Raw genomic sequence first — 23,379 nt, forward strand, 5'->3', positions numbered from 1 at the left:
TTTTGGTTCTGGCTGCCGGACACCGCTGCTCCCGTCACGTTTCCCATCCAAACCCGTCAAACAAGCCACGGCTGATGCCAAAACGCGGCGCTGCCCTACAAGCAACAAGGGCGATGCACAGCCTTGCCGAGGAGGCTCGGGCGGGAAGGAGCTCAGCGGGCCGGGATACGGCCCGGGCTATCGACCGGGGCAAGCGCTGCGCAATGCCCGCCGCAGGTCGGGGGGCCGGGGGAAAGGCCGGCCGTGCCCGCCCGGGGCAGCGCCAGAGCGGACGATCTCGACCCTCTCCGCGCCCCGCGGGGCCCGCCCGCGGCCGCCCGGTACTGCCGGGGCCCCGCAGCCGGGGTGAGCGGCTCCCGGCAGCCCCGCTTCTCCCTCCTCGCCCCCGCGCGGGGCCGGTCAGCGGCTGGCTCCCGGGGCACTGTGGCGGCTTCCCCGCGGTTCCGCGCTCCCCGCCCGCCCCCGCGGCCCCGGGACCGACCGGGAATCGCTCGTCGCGCCGTCCGCACCGCCCACCGCCCGCGCGCGCAAGCGCGGCCGCAGCCCCCGCGCGCACCTGCCCGCCTCCTGCCGCCGCCACGCGCGACCGGGGCCGTGCGGAGCGGCGGGAGCGCGCGCGCCCCGGCGGGGCTCTCCCCGCCCCCGGGGGGGGAGCGCACGTGACCCGTCCCCGCCCCGGAGGTGCCGCGACGCGACTTTGTTTGGGAGAGTTCCGTGCGCGCGCGGCAGCTGGTTACCCCCCCGCCGCCGCCCCGGGCCCCCGGAGCGGAAGGGAGGCAAGGAGGGAGGGACGGCTGTGGCTCCGCCAAGCGGCGCTGCCGCCGCCGCCGGGCAGCGGCCTCCCCGCCCCTGGTCCCGCCCCCGGCGTGTCCCACCCCCGCGGGCCCTGCCCCCTCCCCTCCTGCCGCCGCCGCCGCTGCTGCCAGCGCAGCCTGAACTGAAGCGAACTCCGGAGCGAACTGAGGAGAAGTGAGGAGGCGGCGGCGGGGCTGAGACTCACCAGCCACAGGCGGCGGCGGCAGCGGCGGCAGCGGCGGCGGCAGCGGCGGGAGGGCGGGCGGGCGGGAGGCGGAGAGGAGGAGGAGGACACGCCAGGCGCAGCGCGGCGGCAACAACAGCAGCGGCGGCGGCGGCGGCAACAGCGGGGAGACACCGGCGGCGGCTCCTCGGAAGCGGCAGCCGCGCCAGCAGCGCCCGCCCGCCCCGCGCGTCCCCTCCCTCCCTCCCCCGCCGCGGAGACTGGGGGCAGCGCCGAGAGGAGAACCGGGCTCAGCGTGTGTGTGCGCGGGAGGAGGAGGAGGAGGGGGGACACACCGAGGACTGCGCCGGCCGAGGGCGCACGGAGCAGGGAAGCGGCGGCGGCACCGAGAGGCGGCGGCGGCGGGTCCTCGTGCCCGGAGAGGAGGGCGCAGCCCGCACGGGGGTTTCTACCGAGTTTCCTCTTTTTTTTCCTTTTTTTTTTCTTTTTTTTCGGTCCCTGGGAGTCAGCGGCGGGTCTGCGTTTGTCTCCGGATTTGAATCCTCCTCCTTCTCCTCCTTCCTCGGGGAAGCTCCCCTCCCCGCCCCCTCCCCTCCCCCACCGCCTCCCTGCCCGCCCGGATCCAGCCGGGCGCCCCGTGCCGCGGTCGCGTTGCTCGGCGGAGCTGCTGCGGGCGCTCGCCGTCTCTGCGCGGGCTTGGAATATGGTTGGGGAAATGGAAACCAAGGAGAAGCCGAAGCCGAGCCCCGATTACCTGATGCAGCTGATGAACGACAAGAAGCTGATGAGCAGCCTCCCCAACTTCTGCGGGATCTTCAACCACCTCGAGAGGCTGCTGGACGAAGGTAAAAGCACTCGCCCGGCCGCCCCCTCCCCCGCCCCGCCGCCCTGCCCTGCCTCCCCCGGCCTGGGGATCCCGCTCGGCCCCCTGGCCCGGCCCGGCCGGGCGACGGGGGCGGCCCGGGGCCTGTTCCGCTCTCCCCGCTGCTCCCCGCACGCTCCCGGCCCCGGCTGGGGAGCCTAAAACAAAGGGGAAGTGCGGGCTCTCCCCTCCCTGGCCGCCGTCGCGCGGTGCCGAGGGACTCGGGGAGCGAGTGGGAGGGGAGAGGCAGCCCCGGCCGCACGGGTCCCCGAACCCCCCGGAGGGTTTTCCCCCTTATTTTTCCTTTTTTTTTTTTTAACCCTTTTCCGCGCTATTTCCTTAAACCGGGGGAAGGGTAACTACAGCACGGAGGGAGGGAACGAGGACAGGAGCTCAGGAATGCGCTCTGGGGGAAGGCAGGGAGGAGGGGAAAGGCTGGCTGGCGGCTGGCGCTCCCCTCCCTCCATCCCTCCCTCCCGTGGCGGCGGGGGACACGGGGGTCCTGCCGGCGCCCTCGGAGCGCTCCGCCGCCCGGCCCCGGGGCCCCCGCCGGGGGGGCGGGGGGTGTTTGGTTTCGAGATTTGGCTGTTCTGGAAGCTGCTTGGACTTGAATAACTAAGGCGGAGGGGGGCTGAGCTCTTTTTTCAGCTCCAGATCTACCCCACCCCGAACTGGCCACAAACTAATTACATTTTCCTATATCGCAAGGGAAGCGAGTAAATTCTTCTCTCAGCTATCTTTACCTTTTAAAGAAACTTAACTTGAAAGACTCCTACGTGTGACTTTAGTGAAGTGGGAGAAACAAAAAGGATTACGAAATTGCCTGGTCTGCTCCTGCCAAACGTCCATCCCGGCCCCGCACCCGCTCCTGGCGCGGGGCGAGGCCCCCCCAACCCCCTAATTTTTCGCTAAATAACTTTGTTTAAGGCTAAGCTTTCACAAATAAATAATCACATTTCAGAAATTAAAAAGAGAAGTACGAGCTGGGAAGTTACGGTGTCCCATATGTTTTCCCACTACAGTAACAGACCGACTGTGTATTAAAAATTAGGTGAAACGCTTTTTCTTAGTATTTTAAATTCGCCTTATAGTCGGGTTCACAGGTTTGTTTTTTCTTGTCAGAGGCATTTCCTTTCCTTCCAGTTTAAACCTAGGCTTTCTGGAGAGTTAGACCTGTTTGTTTAATAGTATTTGATAGCTTAGTAGAATATGATATGACCATAAATTATTTATACAGTTTCACCTTGTTGGGATTCTTAGTATGAAGTACTGATTTTCGAGATTTTGAGTTCGGGTTCTTGTTTGCGGATGTATTCCACCTCACTAAAAGAAGTTTGGGAAGTTGTTGACCTCGGAAGATGAAAGAACTGGTTATATTTGGTAGAACAACTCCCCGCCCTCTGCCAAGACTGTAAAAATGAGATAGCGACTGTAGTACGACACAAAAATAGCATGTTGAGAAAATGCTACCTTCGGAAATAAGTGATAGAGGAGTTTAAAAAACCCCAAACAAAGGGTGAAGAATACTGAAATATGGATTGTGGGAAGCATTATAGTAGGACCATCTGTTTTTATTTTCAAGACACTTGGAGGAGTTTGAATTTACATTGGAGCAAATATGGACATGAAAAGCAAAACTATTTAAAACTTATGTTCTTGGTCACCACAGTGAACAACCTCTTCAGAGTAGGTAGATTTACAATAAACATCAAGAAGAAACTTGACTGAGAAGACTCCTTTATAGCACAAATGAGCCTTTCAGAGGCTTGATAATGGATTTTTAAATTCCTGAATCTCTTCAATGTAATGTATTTGGCCAGAGGAGGCCTGAAGCTGTTTTTTTATTTTCAGAGAACAAAAGGAAGAAAAACATTTCCCGATGTGAAAAGGACACTGAAAAAGGAATGCCTGAAATACATCTTGTCATATATTTTGAAATACTGAAAACTCTGGAAGTCTGTTTCCAAAGTATTGGAGTTCCAAAACGAGGGCTATTGAGACACTTGCTGAAAAAGTTTAAGGACTGTGTTGGAACTATTCTTCACACTCTTCTTCAAAAGAAAAGCAAATAAAATACTCTCGGTGTTCCTAAATGGTCTCTGGAAGAAGCCTGCTATCCCTTTAAGCTTTTCTGCTTTTCCTGTTTACGTTGGCAATTGGGTGGAAGTATTGTGGAGGCAGAAAACTTTTTGGAATGTTGAAAAAAATGTTTCATGCAAATCTAGTAAATTGCTTCAAGACTTCAAAATTTGAACACTAAGGGGCGCCAGTTATTTTTTTTTCTGAGGCGTAATTCCGCGAGCACCGAGTATTGACTCGGGCAGTAAAATTATCAAATCGACGGCAAAGAATGACAAAATACTTGTGGATTTGTGCAGGTATCTGTATTTGCATGGACTTCCATGTATTGTATGCTTCCAGGCAGTATTACATAGGTGGAATCGGCAGTAGCAATGAACAGCCGCGGAGTTGGAGTAACTGCTTTGCTGTAAAACACCTATCGTGGTTACCAGTGGGGACTGTGTTAAATGTCTTGAACTCTATGCTCCACTGACATCCTCCAGCAGAGGAGTTTAGTAATAGCGAATTACAGGTTTGCTAGAAAAATCTGCAGGATTTAATTTGCTTAACTTAAAAGTGTATTATTTCATAGTTTCATCAGTTGTTTCCTGGCACCCTTGAGAATACCAAGTATATGGGGCAAGTGTGTATATATATAGGTATATATAATCTAAAAATGAAGTTACGGGGTTCACATTCCCTCTTTGCCTCCTCCACCCTGTCATTTGATTTGCTTCTTCTAGTTTGTTGTTTTGTGCTTTAGGTAGGTGGGGTTTTTTTCTTTAGTTACTATACAACCATTTTCCTGAAGGTTTTGTTTATGCTTGAGAAGAATAATATTATGATCAGCCATTGTTTTTTATTTTGTGTGCTGATCAAAATGAAGAAATAAAGTCACAGCCCTAAGAATTCAAACAAATAAAAGATGGGATTGCTTTCCCTACTGGAATGCTAGGGTGGGTTTTTTTATTATTATTTATTTATTGTTACATGCCATGTCAGTATTTAAAAACAGAGCTCAAAGGGGCTTCTGTTGTGATGACTTCTTGTAACTGTGTGCAACAAGAGATAGAAAGGGACCTGTGAAGGTGAACAGTACATCTAATCCGGTTAGGTTACAGAATATACGTCTGCTTTTTTGGGGGACATTTCTACGCTGTGTGTATTATCCAAAACATGTTTTCCTTTCTGAACTCTATCCTACTTTTTGATCTTTGAAAATTTTAGTGCTTAACTTAGTAGATGGTCTCTGTCTTGCACCATTTTGTTTTTGAAGATTAGCTTAAATGTAAGAAGTGTATTGGGAAACCTTTTTTTTTTTTTTTTTTTTAATAAAAACTACTGTCATAAAATGTGAAAGTCACAGTTTTGTTTAGGTTACGTTTATTTTTCCATATGCGTGCTTTTAACTTATGTGTAAATAAGGCTTCTGTGGATTAACAAGGATGTTTAAAGAGCACATCATAATAACTAGGAAGCTGAATTGTTTTTATCAGACTAGTGCAAACCTGTGGGAAGAGGGGGTTCTTCCTGAATGTGGAATAGGCTGTATTTCCTGTAATTGTTTGCACCATCAAATGTGACCTGATTTTTTTTTTGATTTTTTTTTTTCTGCTTAAGCTTCTGAGATACTAACTTTTATGATCTTAACCTAGATTGTTTTTTTTCTGACAACTTGTATATTTTAATAATCCTCTTTGTGGACAGTGAATAGAGTTGTACTAATTTTCTTGCACTATTTTTAAAAACTAAATTGGACATTTCAAAGTCCTCAGTAGCACGCTGACAGATTGAATTTAATGAGGTACTTCAATTGTGTCCTTTCAGGAGGCTATGAACAAATGTGCCTGAACTATTAACTGAGATCTGAGTAGTCTTAATTTTTAAATTTACATTTTGTTTTCTTGAACCTGTAAGTGGTTAGACTCTTGCGCCTGATCGGAGTGTACACAGATCTGTGGTCTGAACTGTTTTCAAAAAGAGATTGAGGCAGACTTTATGAAGAATTCATTTTGCCTTGGTAACCTATATCTCAAAAACTTACATCTTCCCTTCAAAACTGCGTTGAAGGTGACTTAAAAGCGTGTCTACATTTAAATGTAAATTAAACCATGCATCTACCTATTGGAGGTAAATTTAGTTTTGTGTCGAATAGGCTGCCTCTTTTTTGTCTACCAGGTGTAGTAAATCTAGTGTAAAAACATCTAAGTAGACAATAGGAGGATCATTTTTTCTTGAATATTGTGGTTTCTGTTTAGTTTGCTCACTGAGAAAAGTGCATGTGAACTTGGAGGGCCCAGTGCTCAAGAGTGCAGTTTTTGTGTCAGTCCAGTTCTATTAGCCAAAACGTCTGCTTGAAATAAGGCTGAAGAACTGTGTTTTGGTGTTGTAAATGAATTCTGAGAAGTTATCTAGTTACTTTTGTACATGACCTTATTGTTTGTGATTATGTAAATGTAGCTTAGCTAGGGTTTTGCTGACTTATCAGATTTGATGGAGGGACACTGGCCACATTAGCATGTCAGTTTTTTCAGTTGTATCAGATCTTGCAATAAGCCTCCATTATTTCATTTAAAATGTGCTTCTTTATGCAATATTCAGGAATGAATATTCTTTGGGATGAAGTTGTTATGAAAGGTGTTTGCCGAGAGAGTCTCAGACTAATTTTTAAACTTGGTGTATTAATGTTAAAATTGTCAAAACAGCATGCCACAAGAGTATTGAGTATTGTTTGTGTGCTGTTTATCATTAGTACTCTTTTGAATTTGGTTCTTTAATAATCTCTAAAATTTAATGGTCTGAGGTGTTTTTCTGATTTATGAATGTGTTGTAATAACAAGATTGTAATGCTTCTAGAACTTGTATTCAAAAGCCTTGTGAGAGCTATTTTGAGGTGAGGGTGTTTGGTTTTTTTTGGCGGAGGGGGGGAGTGGGTTTAATACCTTGGCACAGCCTCTTATAACATCAAACCAAAAGCTCCATTGCACTTAAGAAAAAGTGTGGCGGTTTTTTTTGGCTTGTGGAAAATATTTAAAACGGCAACAGTTCAGTTCTTTTTAAAATACGTTATTTTTGGAGCTGTATCTGCAGCATTTATAGGATTGCGGTCACCTGGCTTGTAACTAAAAAAAGGGTATTTTTTTAACTGATAACAAGTTTTAAGTTAGTAATTTTAAGCTCATGCTTTGAAAGCTTACCAATAATTGCTTGTTAAAATATCTGTCTTAGGGTGTTTGTTTTTTTTAAATAAGAATAGCCACAGTAGACTTAGTTCTATGCAGGAGGTGCTGACTTGCTAAACTGGAAGAGGCCTGTTCGAATTTACTGTTTTTGTTTAGTGCTACTTGTTCATTAAGGTTGGAATTGAGTTGCATTTTCCTCCTCTGAAATTGAATGCAGTAATTTCAAAAATAACTGGTGTCATACAAAAATCTCTTGCTATGGTTAGAAAAACTGACCAAATGCCGATTACTTTAGGGAGTGGCATGGCACGCAGTGCTTTCGTAATGCACAAGGGGAAGAACTGGAGGTGTATTGGTTAATGTTGTAGTAAAAGGGGAAAAAAAAACCCCTAAACCAACCACCACCAATTGAGAAAAACTCTACAGATTTTAAGAGAGTGCTTAGAATGTCCTGATTATGAAAATGAAGTTTACGTGCATCAAAAGATGGAAAGAAATTACTTATATGGGTGCTGTGGGTGTGAAGAGAAGGCTAGTCATGAAGTGGATGGTGAGTTTTGTGGGTTAGTAATGTTTTTGACTAGGTTATCTGTTTCAGTCATTCTTAGACTAAAACTTTTTTTCCTCTTGCGTACACTATACAATGCCAGGACAGGAATGGGATGCTTACAATGATTTGAGTTCTGTAGACTTTGTTAGAAAAGCAAGTACATTTGAATTGTTTTTAATTGCTGTCTGTAACAGTAAAGTGTTCGCCATTTTTGAGAATGCACACTGATGCAGGTATCCTATTAATTAGATGTATTATTAGACACTGATCTGGTGTATTTCTGTGGCTGACAGGATAGACCTGTGTTAATGTTAATTATCAGACCATCCTGACAGCTCAGGCTGATTGAAGTACAGCAGGAGTCTGCCATGGAAACTGATGGTTTATATTTGACTGCTTATATGGAATGTTGGGGGGGGGGTGGGTGGGAGAGGGGGGAGATGGGGGAAATGCCTTGCCAGGAAAGCTGTGAACTAATGAAATGACCTCACTCGCTGACCCTTGTCTTTATTGAAACATAACTCACAACTTCTCATTTGTGCTGTGTGAATTTTTCTGTATTGATTTTAGTCAGAATGCGAACTATGAAGATCTTCTGTTGATTTTGACATTTTACAGAAATTTAATAACCCAGTGCTTAGAAAACTAGTAGGAACAGTAAAACTGCCAGTGTTTTTAATCTCACTATGCAGTTGGTTATGTCAGTAAGAAGTGCCACACAAGCTGCACCTGTGGCTTGCTAACAGGAGGATTGGAGCTTGTGAGGTACATCGAAACTACTGTTGGAATCCTGAAACAGCTAATAGGTGTAATGTTTATAGTCTGAATTATATACCTTTGCTTTGCTAAGACAAAGAGTGGGGTTGCTGAAAGTTAGGCAATGTTACGTTTTTACTTTTGACTTCAAAAAATACCCTGTGTAACCCTGTACAATGCAAAGTAATGTCCAGGTTTGTGTTTCTTTTGGTTGTTTTTCTTGGAAACATTTCATGGAAGTGGAGTTATCTTTTTAATAGCAGAGCTTAGATTTTTTGAGACAATTTATGCACAAATGAACAAAACAGCTGTGACAACACTAAAGAGAAATAATATCTGGCTTCATTAGCAGAGGTGCTCCTCCACTTTGTTATTCTTGCTTCCATTAGAAAGTATCTTTTGCAGGCTAGTTGCGTGTCTGAGAACAAGACAGCACAAGTTAAAGTGGAGTTGTGTTACTTAAACCTCTGTTGTCTGAGTTTGGCACTTGAAGGTGCAGCTTTTGTGATCTCTGCAGTTATTTTAGCAGGTGTTAGTGGTGGGAATGAGTGTGGTAATGCTAATGGGATTTTTTATTTATTTTATTCTCATGGTTTGAAATAGTGTAGAAATTGAAAATACATTTTCAGTTACTTTTCATTTGAGAATTGATCTTTTTTTTGTACTTGGTGTCAAATAGTACATTTTGTTTTTCAGTTCAGTGCAAAAAATTGTTCTTTTGAAGGGGAATGGCAGTAGGTAGCTATTGATGTGTTTTAATGTTTTTGGTGGTGCATAGTTGAGTAGCACCCTGGAAGTCAATTTTTTAAATTGCTTTAAAAAATATTTTTGAATGTTTTGCATCTGCACTTGGATCCTTTTGTTTTGCTCCATTCTGTAGTTCGAGGGATTTTCTGTGTTTCCAGTACCAGAGCGAGGTTTTGATACTTTGTACTGTAATTGCAGTGCTGCAGGAAGTGCCCATGTGGGAAGGTGCTCAGGATACCCGTTTTTAGAAGGGATAAACCATGAAGCACTTTGCGTGATAACTCACTGAAATCTGAGGTTATTAACAGCTGGAACAGTTAACACTTCAGTGGTGTATAACCTTATAAGTGTTGGTGTGTCTTTAAGACTTGATTTGAAAAGTAAAAACATCCCGGCACGATGAACAATTAAAATCTTGTTACTTTGCTGGGAAGTTACTTCTACGTAATCTAGGGAGTAATGCATCAGAATGGCTGCTGATGTCAGTGCAGAGACAGGGGAAGATAATACGGTACTTTATACCCTTATCTGGTGGATCAGTTTCTGGCTTAAAAGGTCAGCTGATATTCTGTACTGGTCAGGGTTTTTTTTGAGTTTGTTTTTGTGTGGTGCTGGCTTTCTTTTCAGATGGCTCAGAGCTGTGATCTCACTCCCCATATGTGATCTCAGAGTAGTTGTGTTGGCACAGTGGCTGAGGTGGCTCGATAGTGACGATGTAGAGCAGTGCCGTGGGGAGGGAACTGCATTTGCTTAAACATTTACTTAAAAGTCTGAAGCTCCCAATTGATGTCCACTGATTGTGGATCTGGTCCATTCAGAATTTTAAGGATGTGCTTATTTGCAGACTAGCTGACACTAGATGGAAGTCAGACTTTGCTGAATTCTTTAAATCCTTTAGCTGTTGAAATAATGAACCTTCTTGGTATTTTTTTTCTAATTCTGATTAAAGAACTGATTTAGAAATCTCTGTAACCATTAGCTGGTCAAACTGTCCTTTCCTAGCTACGGTATATTTTTTTCATTAATATGTAGGAGATGGCAGGTGCCTGAAATTTTAAAAAGTAAGCAACAGATCTCCTAGCACAAGTATTAATACGAACTTAATGTTCTGGTTCATGTGTTTAAATGGCAGCTAAACCGAAGCATTCAGCTCATGTTGCATAATGCTTCCATTTATTTATCAGACTTCAAAGCAGTAGCAAATCATTTAATATTCTTTTCAATGCCACTTAATCTAATAACCTGCAAATAATTATATTAAAAGTTGATGCATAATTTTCAACTTTTAGATGCAGAGCAAGCCAAATCCCCTTCTCTTTGCTGTGAATATTTTAGGTTTCTGTGCAGGAACAGGGAGGAGGAGAACACAAGAAAACAATGCTCTGACCCGATGCTGTTTGCTTTTGAGCGGTATTGCTGATCATACTGCTTTTAGTTAGTTTCGGTTTGTCTCAATTTGAAGGAGCATGAGCTGCACCCCTCCAGCATAAAGCAACATGGACAATTTCTCAGAAAGTTGTCTCAGTCATCAACCCCCGCCCAAACTTACAAAATAACTTTGCCTAAATACTACATGTACAATCTGTTGTCAGGCGTGTTCTTGTAACAGTTGGTTTGTGTGCGAAAGTTGAAGGTTAAAATGCTGTAATAGGCCCAGCTGTCTTGTTTAAAGTGTGATGTTTTTGCTGTGAAGATTGGCTGTGCAGTGAGAAAGTGGTGTGTGTGTTAGACGTTGGTAGAGACAAGTTGTTGATAGTTCTTTAATTGCTTAAGTATCTTATCATCTATAAAGATAAGTATAGTCAGAGAGGCTCGTATACAGTCAGTTTACAAGGGAATTACTGCTGCTTTAAATCACTGGAGGCTTTTATGGAAATCTGATACTGCCTCTGAATCAACCTGAAGCAGGACTCGTTATGCACATTCTTTTGTTCCCACTTTTCATGTAGTTATGTCAACTTTGTGCTCAAATAGACTTGAACAAAATCTGAGCACAGATGATGTGGTAGGGATCAGAAATGAATTCTAACCAAGGTTCTATCAGGAAGATTGATTATATGTGTATTAAAACATCTTCAGAGGGAGAATGATACTTTAGTATCTCAGGTATAAAATCAGTGACTGTAATTGTGTATAGAAGGGAATTATATTTGGCTGTTTTAATAACGTGTTTAGAGAGATTTGAGTCATATTTTGAAATTTCTTGCAGTGGTTTTGTGTTCATTCTGTAGATAAATTTTATTTTTGTGACAAGACTAGCACCGTTCTTTATATTAAAAAAAAAACCCAAACAAACAAAAAAAAAACCCAGAGAAAACATTACCTAAAGATCAAATCCATCTTCGGAGGGAAAAGAAGAACAACTGTTTTTTTTGAGAAAAGCTTTTTAAGGTTACAAACTTCAAAAACTTTTTTAGAAACCTGTGGCATTTAAGATACATACTGACATTTTGAGGGGGAGGAGGGGGAAAACATCTCGATATCATCTTAATTATAGGGTTAATTGAGGTTAAATTCTGTATGTATCCAAGTATTTCCAACTTCGAATAATTCAGGTGTAGCTTCCAGGGAAGGAAGGGACTGTGTGGAAGCTTTGTCTATAGGTGATGGGGTACATAAACTTAGTGTCTATTGATTTAGTAACTGTATCTTATTCATAACTGTTCCTGAGGAATCATGTTGGTTCCAAATGGGAGGTTTAATGCACACTGAGGGCACTTGGTAGTGCTGAATTTTAATACTGTTAAGTGTCTTCAGCAAGGTATTCTTGCGTCAGCCTCGGATTAACATAGGATGAATAACAGAGCAATTCATCAGCTAGGCAGCTCTGAAGAGTGTCAGCAAGAAAGCTGACGATGATGAATTGGAGAGAAATGGATGCTGCAGTAGATGGCTGCTCCAGCCAGCGCTGGGCTGTTGAGGGATGGCAGTTGGTATTTAGGTGTAAGCTGAGTAATTAAGTGAGGAGGGACCGAACGCTTCTGCTCAGCTGAAGAGAGAAGAAAAAGAAACGTGTCCCTTCTGCAGTCCAAAAAGGTTATGAAATTCAACAGCTTAAAATGACAGATGGACAACCGCTTTTTTAATTCATTGAAAAGATTACATCAGTCTTTATTATTGATAAATGTGAGTTATGTTTTGAAGACAGATTTGTGAACTTCCCTTCATCTTTGCAGGCTCAGCAACCTTATATGGCATCAAAAATTTGCATAAATTAATTTTGAGGCAGATTTAGTTTATTCTGGACTTAATTTTCCTTCAAGGTGTGTGTTAGCCTTTCTTAGAGCTCACGGCTTTCAGTTACTTTGTTACTTCAATTACTGGTTACTTTCAGCTTTAATTTTTAATTTTTTCCGTTTCAGGATAAAGAAAATAGTTGGGATTTGGAGGGGGGATTTTCTTCCATCAGCCTAATAGCATAACTAAGTGGTTTTTGTCATGTGCACAGGTCTTTCTAATCCCATTTAGTATGGTTTGTAACAGAATTGTTTTTGACTGCTTTTTGTTATATTGTTGAACACTTGATACATGGAGAACAGTTTAAAGTAATAATATTCAAGTCTTCTACTTTATTGGGGCTCTTCATATGGATTTTTTTCTGACTGCTGATTGACTTTAGGTTACTAAACCGGTATGTACAGGCTTTTGGAGCCCTGAGCACAATTCAGTACTGAAATCTGTATCAAAGAAACATTTCAGTATGTTGTATAGCAGTCATAACTAGTATAGTGTAATGGTATTTTATAGTATAAATCATTGCACAGATTAAACTACATTTCTAGTATGCTTTTCTGGATTTAGCATCTGGGCGGCTGAAAGTTTTGAGGAGTTGTTAATAACTAAAATGTATTCGTGAATAATCAGAAGTATATTGTGATGTGTCCTTCTTCAAACTTTTATTTTGTGTTCTTAGTTTTAAATTTCAGATAAAAGATGGGATACTAATAAAGCACTAACATTTAAGGAACTTTTTTTCTTAGTCTAGTCATGGGTGAGTGGTTTCTCATAGGATGTAATACAGCTGAAGCACAACTTAACCTGCTATAAGCTTTTATCTTTTCCCACACCCTCCCCTACCATGGAAAGCTGGGACATCTTTTCCCTCCATGGAAAGTGAAGGAATTGCTAAATATTGCTAGGAATGAAACCTGGATAATCTCCAGGCTGTTGAGCTAATTAATGAAACTTAATGCCACAAATATGAGTGCAATAGTATGCAACTATCAATGTTGGTATAATGAAAAAATTAATAGAAAGGACACAGTACATTTTAAAAACATGTTACTGTGTAAGTACCTGCAAAAATTGTATTGTATGTTAGTTTTGAAACTGCTGCATTAAACAGATTATTATATGAAAAGAACAGAAAAATCAGAATGTATTTCCTTGAGATTTGACATGTCTTTTTTGCTCAGAAAGTGTTACTAATTTACAAAAATAATATGACAATTTACTTAGCCTTCAAATGTTTTGAGATTATGCATTACACGTATGAGAGATGGAGATTTTTATATTGAAGTAGATGTTTGTACAATCTAATAAAGATTTCCTCTGCATGTAGTGTCTTTTTCCAATGCAACCTATGCTATTTTTTCTCATGCTTGTCACACTGAGCCACTCCAGCCATTCCTTGCCCATACCTGTTCTGACATAGAAAAGAATTACAAAGCCAGGTGCATTTATTTTGCAGCACCATCAGTGAAACTGTAGTGTAGTCACTGGCACAAAAAGTAACATCAAACAGATTTTTTTTTTCCTGAACTGAAGGGGTTGTATTTGGAAATTGCGTGGAAACAAAATAGTCTTTGACATGAGACCTTTGAGACCACTTTCTCTCTGAAGTAGACAGCATCTTTTTTTGTTAGCAAAGTTAATGGAGCTAAGTGAAAAACAGTATGAGTTACCAGAATGGTGTTTTTCAATCTGCTGTTTGCAGACTTACTGCATATGAAGAGTAGCTGCAGATAACAGAGAAAAAGGAAGTCTGTTATAGGGAGATTTAAATAGGCTACACTGGGCTTTCACCTTTTTTGGCAACTTTTTGTTGTTGTGCAAGTGAAAAAAGTTGAAGACCACTGATGTAAGGGCATTTCCATTATAGTAATTGTCCTTGGCTGTGGACTGAAATAAAAATTTGAAACAAGAAACTTCAAGAAGATCACAAAATAAAATAGTGTTCACCATTATGTGTATTGAAACTTGTTTCACCTATCAGCCTTTATTCTTATTTTAAGACTTCCTGATGTTATATATTTACTGAGCTAGTGAGCATGATGATGTTTTTCCCAGATGAGATGTAGAGAATCTAATTATAGTAATCTATAGAGTCCAGTTTGCAACATTGGAGCTCCAAAATATTAAGATGTTAATTGCCGAAAGTACGTATAGGAGATGTAACCTACTAAATTCAAATAGGTATGCTATTATTATAGAATAATTTCAGTAGTAAGCTGTCTTTAGGGCATCTGAACCTTTCAATTTAAATTCCATTAAAGTAGCCACACTATTGTAATTTGTGGACAAGGATATTAAAGCCAGTTTCAGATGCTCAAGTACCTTTAGCTGTAAACATTTCAAGAAATGTTTCAGGTTGTTTCTTGCCCCCCTCCCTCCCCAACTTTTTCCCCACAATAGACAGCTTTATGAGCTGAGAGAGCCTGTTGTTCAGTGTTAGTGATAAATGAGCTTGGGAAAAAAAGAACTTACAGAAGAGGTTGTAACATGTTTAATACATACTAGTCAAGGTATAGATCATGCTAATGTAATAAGTGTGTTCTTTAAATCAATCCTGAATATAAATGCTTAATTTGTAAGATCTTTTCTGGTGGATTGAAGAGATAGATGGAACTAATGTAATTGAAATCTATGCTGTGTTAGAAGCCTGTAAAAAGCTAAAAAATTACGTGAATTAAACTTAGCATTCTGTTTCAATATTGGATGTTTAATTTCTGTGGTGGCTTGCACTTTTTCAACTTGTTAAGTTTGTTCCTAAAAGAGGCTGTTCTTCAGTCAGTTTGTCAGCTGAAGAGAAAACTGATGATTCTGTAGCTACTCCATAAGAACTTAGATTATCTTCAACATTTTAATTATGCAAGTAGCAGAGATGTTGGCTACCAGACTGTTAAAATAAATATTAGTTTTGTTTTAATATTCTCTGTCTGTTTCTACCATGTGTGTATATAGACATGAGTACAGTCTATCTCCTGTGCTCTCTCCCTTCCCCCCTCCCTTTTGTGGTAGTGGTGCTTGTTAATACCTCTCCCTTATAGTAGTAGGAAGTGCTTAACGAGTAATAAATGTCTCTATGGGCAAAATTTAATATCATTAGAATTACTTACTTTTTCTAATGGAATTAAAAGTAATACATCAGGTTGCTGTAGTGTAAAGCCAAAGGGGTGGAGGGGAGAATCTGCTGAACTTTGATGAACTAAAATGTTCTCTTTGTGAATGAAGAACATGTACATTAGAAACTTCAGCATTGTAAATCTTTAATTTTAAGTGTGTTTGTTAAAAATAAAACTATCTGGTTTTAATAAGTAATGTAAATAGATTTTTATATTTGACAGGAAGCAAAATGAATATTTGCATTTCTTAAAATGCAACATTGAAATTGACTTACGGAACATGGTGGATATAATAATGCAAACTTGCACATGGAATTTTTTTTTTTTGTGCTGGTTCTTGCCTGTTGTCTGATATCTATTGGCGTCTTGCAGAGCATCTTCTTTTGTAATAAAACACGTTTTAGTTAATTCTCCAGATTATGACAGAACAGTAGTCCTTCTTTCATTATAGCTTCAGTTAGAAAAGCTCCAATCTCAACTTTTGCTGTAATGGCAAGAGGTAAACACTGATGCTGCATTATCTTATCTAGTTGATAATTTCATCGAATGGTCCCGGAACTTGTTGTGCCAACTGTTGAATGTACTGGGCTGTGAAATAATCGGAACTTCAGCTTGCAAATACCAAGCTATTGTTTTCAGTAAAGTTGAGTTGAAATCTGCTTTCATGCTGCATTGCAGTGGAAACCAAATAGTTACAGTGTGACAAGATGCCATTTTTTATTGCCAAAAGGGAGTTTCTGGTATTATTCTGCAATGTGAACAAATGTTTGCCAGTTTTTGTTGCAATTTAAGTTAATTTGTAGACAAATAGGCCTAATGAGCCTTTGGTTGTTTAATTTTGAATTTTAGAGTTCATGTTCAACAAATGGCTTGTCAGGTAATTTCTCCAGTTTACAGTGCTGCTAATGCCATGCAATATCTGCTTTTTATTAGTCCCTGAAGTCTAGATGGCACTTTCATTTCATTTCATGGGACCCATCTGGTGCAGTGCAAAACATCTCAGTTGTGCAAGGTTTAGTAATTGTTTGTATGTGCCCATAATTTACTTCATTTTTAAACTTCTGACAGCTAGGTATCAGAGATCTGTGGTTTAATGTATTTTTCTTGTGTTTTCTAAAGGCGTGTGGGAGTTAACCAGAACAACATTCTTTTGAATGTTATCTTCACTTAATGTGGCCACATAAAGTGAAATGACTTAAGAAGATAGATTGACTATTCAGGTACATCAGCTTTGTATGAGATACTATTTGTTTATCTGATAACAAAATATTTTTGAAAACTAGCGGACATGGTGAAAAATTCACCTTTTGAAGTACTGCATTAGTTAAGATAGCAGAGTAAAACTTAAATTACCTAATGTGTGAAATTGTCATGCTGTGCATATAGATTGGTTACCTCTAATACAATTTGATTACCTTTCAGTGTGACCAGTACAGCTGTTTCACATGCTAAAATGACATTCTTATGATTCTTTTCTTGTTGAATGCTAAAGGTTAATATTTTTAATTGCTTATTACATATTATCTTTCCTTGTTTTAACTGTAATTTAAAGTCTTTTATTCAATGAAGCCCAAACCAATATGAATTTAACTCTCATGCTTCGTAAAGATTTGGTATGTGGCTTTCACTTAGCTCTTACTCGTGTTGGTGGCTATGGCTTTGCTGCTCTGTCCTTCCAGTAGTATATTTTTATTTTTAAGGTACAAATTTTGTATTACATCTCACTTAGCTCAGGTAGTACTACAAAAAGGAAGCAAAGTGAAGAAGATAGGGCCTTTCCTTTTAGTAATCAGAGGAGGACCTTAAAACACATAGCATAGCGAGCATAAGTATTTTTTTTTCTGAGTATTTTTCAGGATTGTCCAAAGACTTTTAAGAAAAAATGTATCATATGGAGGTGGGAAAAATCAGTGGAAATTTGTGAACAAAGTGTGTGGGAAAGAAAGGGACGCTTTGAAAGGGACACTATGAAAAAAAAGTATATAAAAAAAATTCATGTGGAGCGCTTGCTCCAGAATGTATCTTAGTAAGGAGTGCAAGGTGTATGTGAAGTTGTAGGCAGTATGAGGATGGATTTCATTCTTAGAAATGTTTTGAGTAATGCAAGTAGGCAAGTTTAATGTAAACATAATTGTTTTTAAACCACTGACTTTTAGAATCACTTAACCCAGGAGCTGTAATGGTGGCTTTTACTGAAAAAATTGAACTACAGGTACCACCTGTGAAGAAGTTCCTCTGAGGTATACCTGCTGCTAGGGCTTTTTCAGGTGAGTGATAGGTCCTTGCATTGCATTGGAGATGCTAATGTCTGAATGGATGTGATGGCTGCCTTGGACTGATGCTGCTGTTAGCAGTGAAAAATGTCTTCCTTACGATTCTTGTGCAGCAGGCCATGGAGTGCAGCACATTTTTATAATAAAGGTGATGAATTTAATCGCAAACTGGCAGCCAAATGGAAATTGCAGACCTTGATACTGGGAGAAAATTGCCTATAAAGCAACTCCTGAGAGAGCAGGCTTTAAATTTATCCACCCATTTCGACATTGAGGAGAACACAGGAATTGCAGGGTATTTTGCTTGGGCTGTTTAGTTCAGATGGATGGCACTGTATTCTTCCTTTATTTAAGAACTAGTTACAGTGTTGCACTGTTTTTTTAAAAATAAAAAAAACCTGCCCCTTCTGCTTAAACTTTACACAATAACTATTTTGGAAAAATCCGTTCCTTTATTTGCTTGATATTTGCTCCTATTAGAAAATAGGACCTAGTATGTATAATTAAATGAAACTTAGCAACTGCCTCACAGACTTCCCCTTATGCCAAATTTAACCCTAATGTGATACGAGATTTAAAAACCACATAGCCTTGTATTTGAAGACTATTTGCATTGAAGCAGTTCCCTAAATAATTGAACTGGTCTTGAAGTCCCACTGGAAGTCTCTAGCAGTATGTTAATGTAATTTCTGATAGCAGCACTGCATTTTTCAGAGTTGTCGGTACTGATACATTTCAGCAAATATTAACCCCTTATATTTAGCAGTGCCGAATGCTGATGTTCTTCCTATATGATAACTAGGAGCTGAATGTACAAATATGATTCCCATGTATGGTGAGCACTATTTTAAAAAGAGAAGACAAAATATAAGGAGCTTAGTGATAGACGGCATGCTTATCAGCTGTTCATAAAAAAAATTGCAGATAATAATTTAGAAATAGATACTTGAATTGGACACTGAACTAAATGTAGTCACTAAGACACTTTTAGACTGTTCTTTTGAGTGCTTTGAGAGGTGATCATTCAGGTGGGAGTAAGAATGAGTAGCATTGGATTTTGATACAGACTTTGAGATGAAGAGAATAGGAACACTTAAGACATTGAGTGTGGCATCTGTTAAAGTTATTCCTTCAAATGTTTTGTTGGTCCAGCTTTTCCTCTTAAGCGACATCAGAAGTAAAGGTCTGTGTTAGAATGGTTCTCTTGGTTATATCATCCCTAAGGTAAAATATAACCTAATTTCTTGGCCAACATGATGAATTTTTATAGCAAGTATATGAAACAGGAGCTGCTCATTTCTTGTTCGTGATTTAATTTTGTTATGCCCTTTAGAAAATTAAACCTGTTAGCAATTTCTGATAGATTTTATTATTTCTTTTTTTTTTTTAATTATTACTTCATTATTTTTTTGGCAAAGTAAAGCTTCCTGAGAGGTAATACTCTTATTAACAGAAGACATAAGGGTTATTCACTCACTGTGTGATGAAAACAGTTGAGCCTGATTTTGGCAGTTGTTGGAAATCTGTCCTACACAGTATCTGTAGTTAATGAGTAAGTCATCCATATTCTTTTGCTGAAAGTGCAGATTTGTAGCAAAATTAAATGAATGGTTGGCAAGTTCTTGACTGTCTGTTACCGTTATTTTCATTTTTCAATAGAAAATACAGAATAAAGTTCCTATAGAATATATTTTCAGTATAAATTTCTGTATTTTCTGATCACGGGAAAGCTGTGGCCTAACTTGCTTGAGAAATATGCAGTAGCATTTATAATCTTGTTATGTTGATGTTCTAAGACTGCAGTAGATTCAAATGAACATATTAACTGGAATTCTGTACTTTGGCACATGAGAGACTAGCTTTTCCTTGGAACTTGGAAGTACAGCAGGTAGAGAAGTTCAGATACATACAGGCATCCAGAGTTAGCTGGTATAACTTTTACCCCTGTTCCTATGCTTTTTATTGCCTTCTATCTGTAAGCATTCAGAGGCACCTATTGAACTTAGGAAAGATCAAGTACAGGTGTAGAATAGAGCTGAAACTGGAATGTGTTTGCTGATTAATAGAAAAGATTATGTCCAACCTGTTTACTGCAAAATAGCTGTAGGACCTGTTTTTGTTTTAATTACTGGAATCACCTTGGAGGGAAGTAATGGAAGATAGTTTTGAAGTAATTTAGCAGCTTGATAATGCAAAAAGTAGATTCTTGTTGGGGAAGGTGTCCCTGTTTCTCTTTGCTGATTCTGGTATTCAGTGAGTTCTTCAGTGATCTGTTTCAGCTCAGTAACCTGGAAGAAAGCTAATCAAGCAAACCAGAAAATGACTAAGAATAGTCTTTCACTCGATTAGTGAGTTGAATTGGCCTACTAAGACAGAGCTGGTGTGAGACGTGTTAAGGAACTTCATTTTTCAGCAGCAGTGTGTTGCTACTACTAGTAACTCCTCTTACCTTCAAAGGAAGGAGAATTGGTTTAGCAAACCTGACTTCTGGAGTAATGGTCCAAATTTCTAATTTCTTCTGGACTTCTGTGCATAGTCTGGGATATGTAGTCTCCTTCCAGAGAAGTGAACTTTCTTGTGTTGTCATTTTTTTAATCTATTTTTTGCAACTTTCTCAAAGTATGCAGCTCTTCTCTGGGATGAGTGGTGTCCTTTTTAACTATGCAATTTTTTTCCTCTATAAAAAGAGCAGGAATAATTTCATGCAGCTTGCTGTTGCTGTTCTTTGCATCTTCCATTTGGTTATCATTAACTTTGTTTTTCCACTGTTCTTTCTTCCTGTTGGTTAAATGTCTTTGTAGACTTAAGCTTCTGTATTGCCCTTCACCTTTGCTAACTTTCAGATAAAAAGGAAAAAAAACATACAACCTAAAATCCAAAATAATTTAATATCCTCTTAAAAATGAGTTGTAATGTGTGTAACACATTACATGTGTGTAACACATTACAATGTGTGTAACAAAACTACTAGTAGTAGCATTTTACTTCCAGTGTAGTGTATGATTAATGCTGTGTTATTTTCAAACACTGATGTAGATTGATTTTCAAGTTAATTTTTCCTACTGGTTTTTTTTTTTGTTTTGTTTTGTTTGTTTTATGCATATATCAACACACAGAAAATGCCTGTTCTAACTTTTTGCACTATCTCTGTGTGTGTGTGGTGCACTTATGCACCTGCTGGCTTGTTTCCAATAACTGTGATTGCACTGGTGTTTACCCTCTGTAGTTGTGTAGTCACGTTCACAGTTTGGCGGTATTGTCTGTATTATATCAAAATGGGTTTCCTTTTGCAGCCTTTGTTTGATCCACTGTGGTTTTCACCTTGAGTTTTAACAAGGGAAATTGGCTTGGGTTGCTTTCTTTATGCCATTCATCTGCTCTTGTCTTCTTTATCTTTTCACTAAACTGGTTTTTTAGGTCTGTGCTTGTACCCAGATATATTATGCTGTCTACTTGTACCTCATTTTTCTACTTCCCCTTACTGATACCTACATTTTAAGCTTTCAGAAAGCTTTCTCTTGTGGTGAAGCAAGATATTCTACAGTGTGCAGTACAAAAAGTCTTGATGCTACCATAAACTGTGATGAAGACAGTCTGTGTCTTTTCACTTTCTTATTTATTTGAACTTGTGTGTTCCATGCTGCTTGCTTGTTCAGTAATGGTAACCATTGTTTTATTTTAAGCATACTCTGTTATTTTCAATTCTGTTTCTTTAGGGTTCTGAATATTAGTTATTTTTTAAATGTCTTTGTTATCCTACTCAGAATGATGTGGACTTTATTTTGAATTGGTACTGTTGTACCTTAGCATTATGTATAAGAGAACACATCTTTTTTCCCCGCTCAATTTACTTTGTATGTAGCATTGGATTTAACCTGCTACGTTTTTTATTCCTGTCCTCCTGTAGAGTCTCAATCTATACTAACATTTCATAGCTTTCATAGGTGTTGTTTACTGCGGCCTTCCTGTTCATAGTTTAGTTTCTGTTTTGCTTTGTTGACTGAATTTGTAAAGCTGTTTTCAGTTTGTCTCTAGTACCTAACATACATTAACATTTGTCCTTAAGGAAGACTTTTAGATAGTGTGTCAAGTCATTCCCAAGTTAAGGAATTGATCTGTGCATTTGATCATGGGCTAAAATCAGTTAAACTGAAAGGTTTTTGAAGTTTTCTTTTGAGAAAACTGTATGAACATCTTGAAGTCCAGTTTTGTTCTTGTTCTTGACATTGCATTGCCATGTTTTTAAGAACAAAAGCATCTTCCCCCCTGCAACTTTTATCTTTCATGTTCTTAACCAGATGTAGTGTTAGCAGCAGATTATTTAATAAAGAAAAGATTGTTTATTTAGAGCTGGTTTTTTTATTAAGGTCAGGGTGTGAATCTGTAAAATTAGACTTGTCTTTTGATTACTTTTTTGCAAGAATGAAAAAGGAATGGAAGGAGGTAGGAAACTGAATTTACTTTCCAGTTTTACTAATTACTGCTACTTCTCTGAGAGGGCAAAAGTCAGTTCACTGACTTTTGGCAGAAACAAAGTAAATTTTAATATATTTCTCCCAGCTGTCTGGTTCACAATTTTGAAATAATTCGTCAGAGTCTTAGTGAATAAGAGAAACAGGTTGCTTAAATACATGGGTCTCTTAATTTCATTGCAGAATGTTCTTCTATATTGATATCAACTAAAAAGTTTAATTTAGGATCTCCTTCCAGTATAGGAAGTTGTGAGGAGGTGTCCAGATGCTTCATCATGCAGTCAGCATTATCTTCCTGTTTCACTTTAATTTCAGTACTGACCCACAGGAGAGATGTTGCAGGTGACAGAGATTATTCCCAAAAATGTTGTGGTGGGTTTATTTATTTATATACGAATTTGCTCCTTGAGGAGGAGTTGTGGGAGACACCTAAATGGAGTGCAAAGCTCCCAGTGTTCAGTCTCCTTTTGAAGTGCGCAGCTGCAATTTGCAGTTAAGTGTTAAGCTATTTTTTTCAAAGTTTTTAGAGGAATCATGAGAGTTGATACCAAGGTTGCTGCTTCTCAAAGCTGAGAAAATACACCAACTAAGACGTTGTGATTTGATACTCACCACAGTAATGAGTAGTAGAACATTACTCATATAAACTTTCTCTGTCAAGCTGAAATGTATCCAGCATGCATCCAGGCTGCTTTGAATAGTAATTATAACTAGTGTTACTGGTTGTATTTCTAGTTCTTCACTACACTGTATGGAGCTTTACAGACTTTACCTAGAGTGCTTTCTGGTACTTTGAAGAACACTTTGTGGTGTGATAATGTGGTTCCATGCTCTGTGGGAAAATGACATTGAAATGAGTTTTTGAAGTGTCAGAGGACCCCAAAAAGCTCTTCTATGGTCTTCTCTGGGTTTTTTTGTTTGTTTGTTTGTTTGGGTTTCATTTTGTTTTGGTTTTGTTGTTTTGTTTTTTTCTTTTTCCCCAGCACAGTGTAATTGAAAGCAGTCAAGCTTCTCACCAGATGTTCTGCAGGTCTAGTGATAGGAGGGGATTGCCTATTTACCTTTTGTTTTTTCTTTATCCTTCAAAGATGATTAAAAAAAAAAAAATTGTTTCCCCCTGCAGCCAGTATGTGAGAACAGGTGAAAGAGAAGA

The 23,379-nt window shown here is 40.0% G+C and overlaps 1 protein-coding gene across 3 annotated transcripts in view; it reads left to right on the plus strand.

Annotated features, from left to right (window-relative positions):
• Window positions 1-1,021: 1,021 nt before the first annotated feature.
• Window positions 1,022-23,379, plus strand: part of QKI (QKI, KH domain containing RNA binding) — a 153,114-nt gene continuing 130,756 nt past the window's right edge. Inside the window, exon 1 of one of the 3 annotated variants that reach the window (XM_082302883.1) lies at window positions 1,022-1,824. In XM_082302883.1, coding sequence (XP_082159009.1) covers window positions 1,683-1,824 — 142 coding nt within the window. In that variant the 5' untranslated portion in view covers window positions 1,022-1,682. The remainder of the gene's footprint in view (window positions 1,825-23,379) is intronic. The other 2 variants (XM_082302882.1, XM_082302881.1) reach the window with 2 other exon arrangements.

The sequence above is a fragment of the Coloeus monedula genome (genome assembly GCF_965178545.1).
Source record: "Coloeus monedula genome assembly, chromosome: 2".
Classification (NCBI taxonomy): domain Eukaryota; kingdom Metazoa; phylum Chordata; class Aves; order Passeriformes; family Corvidae; genus Coloeus; species Coloeus monedula.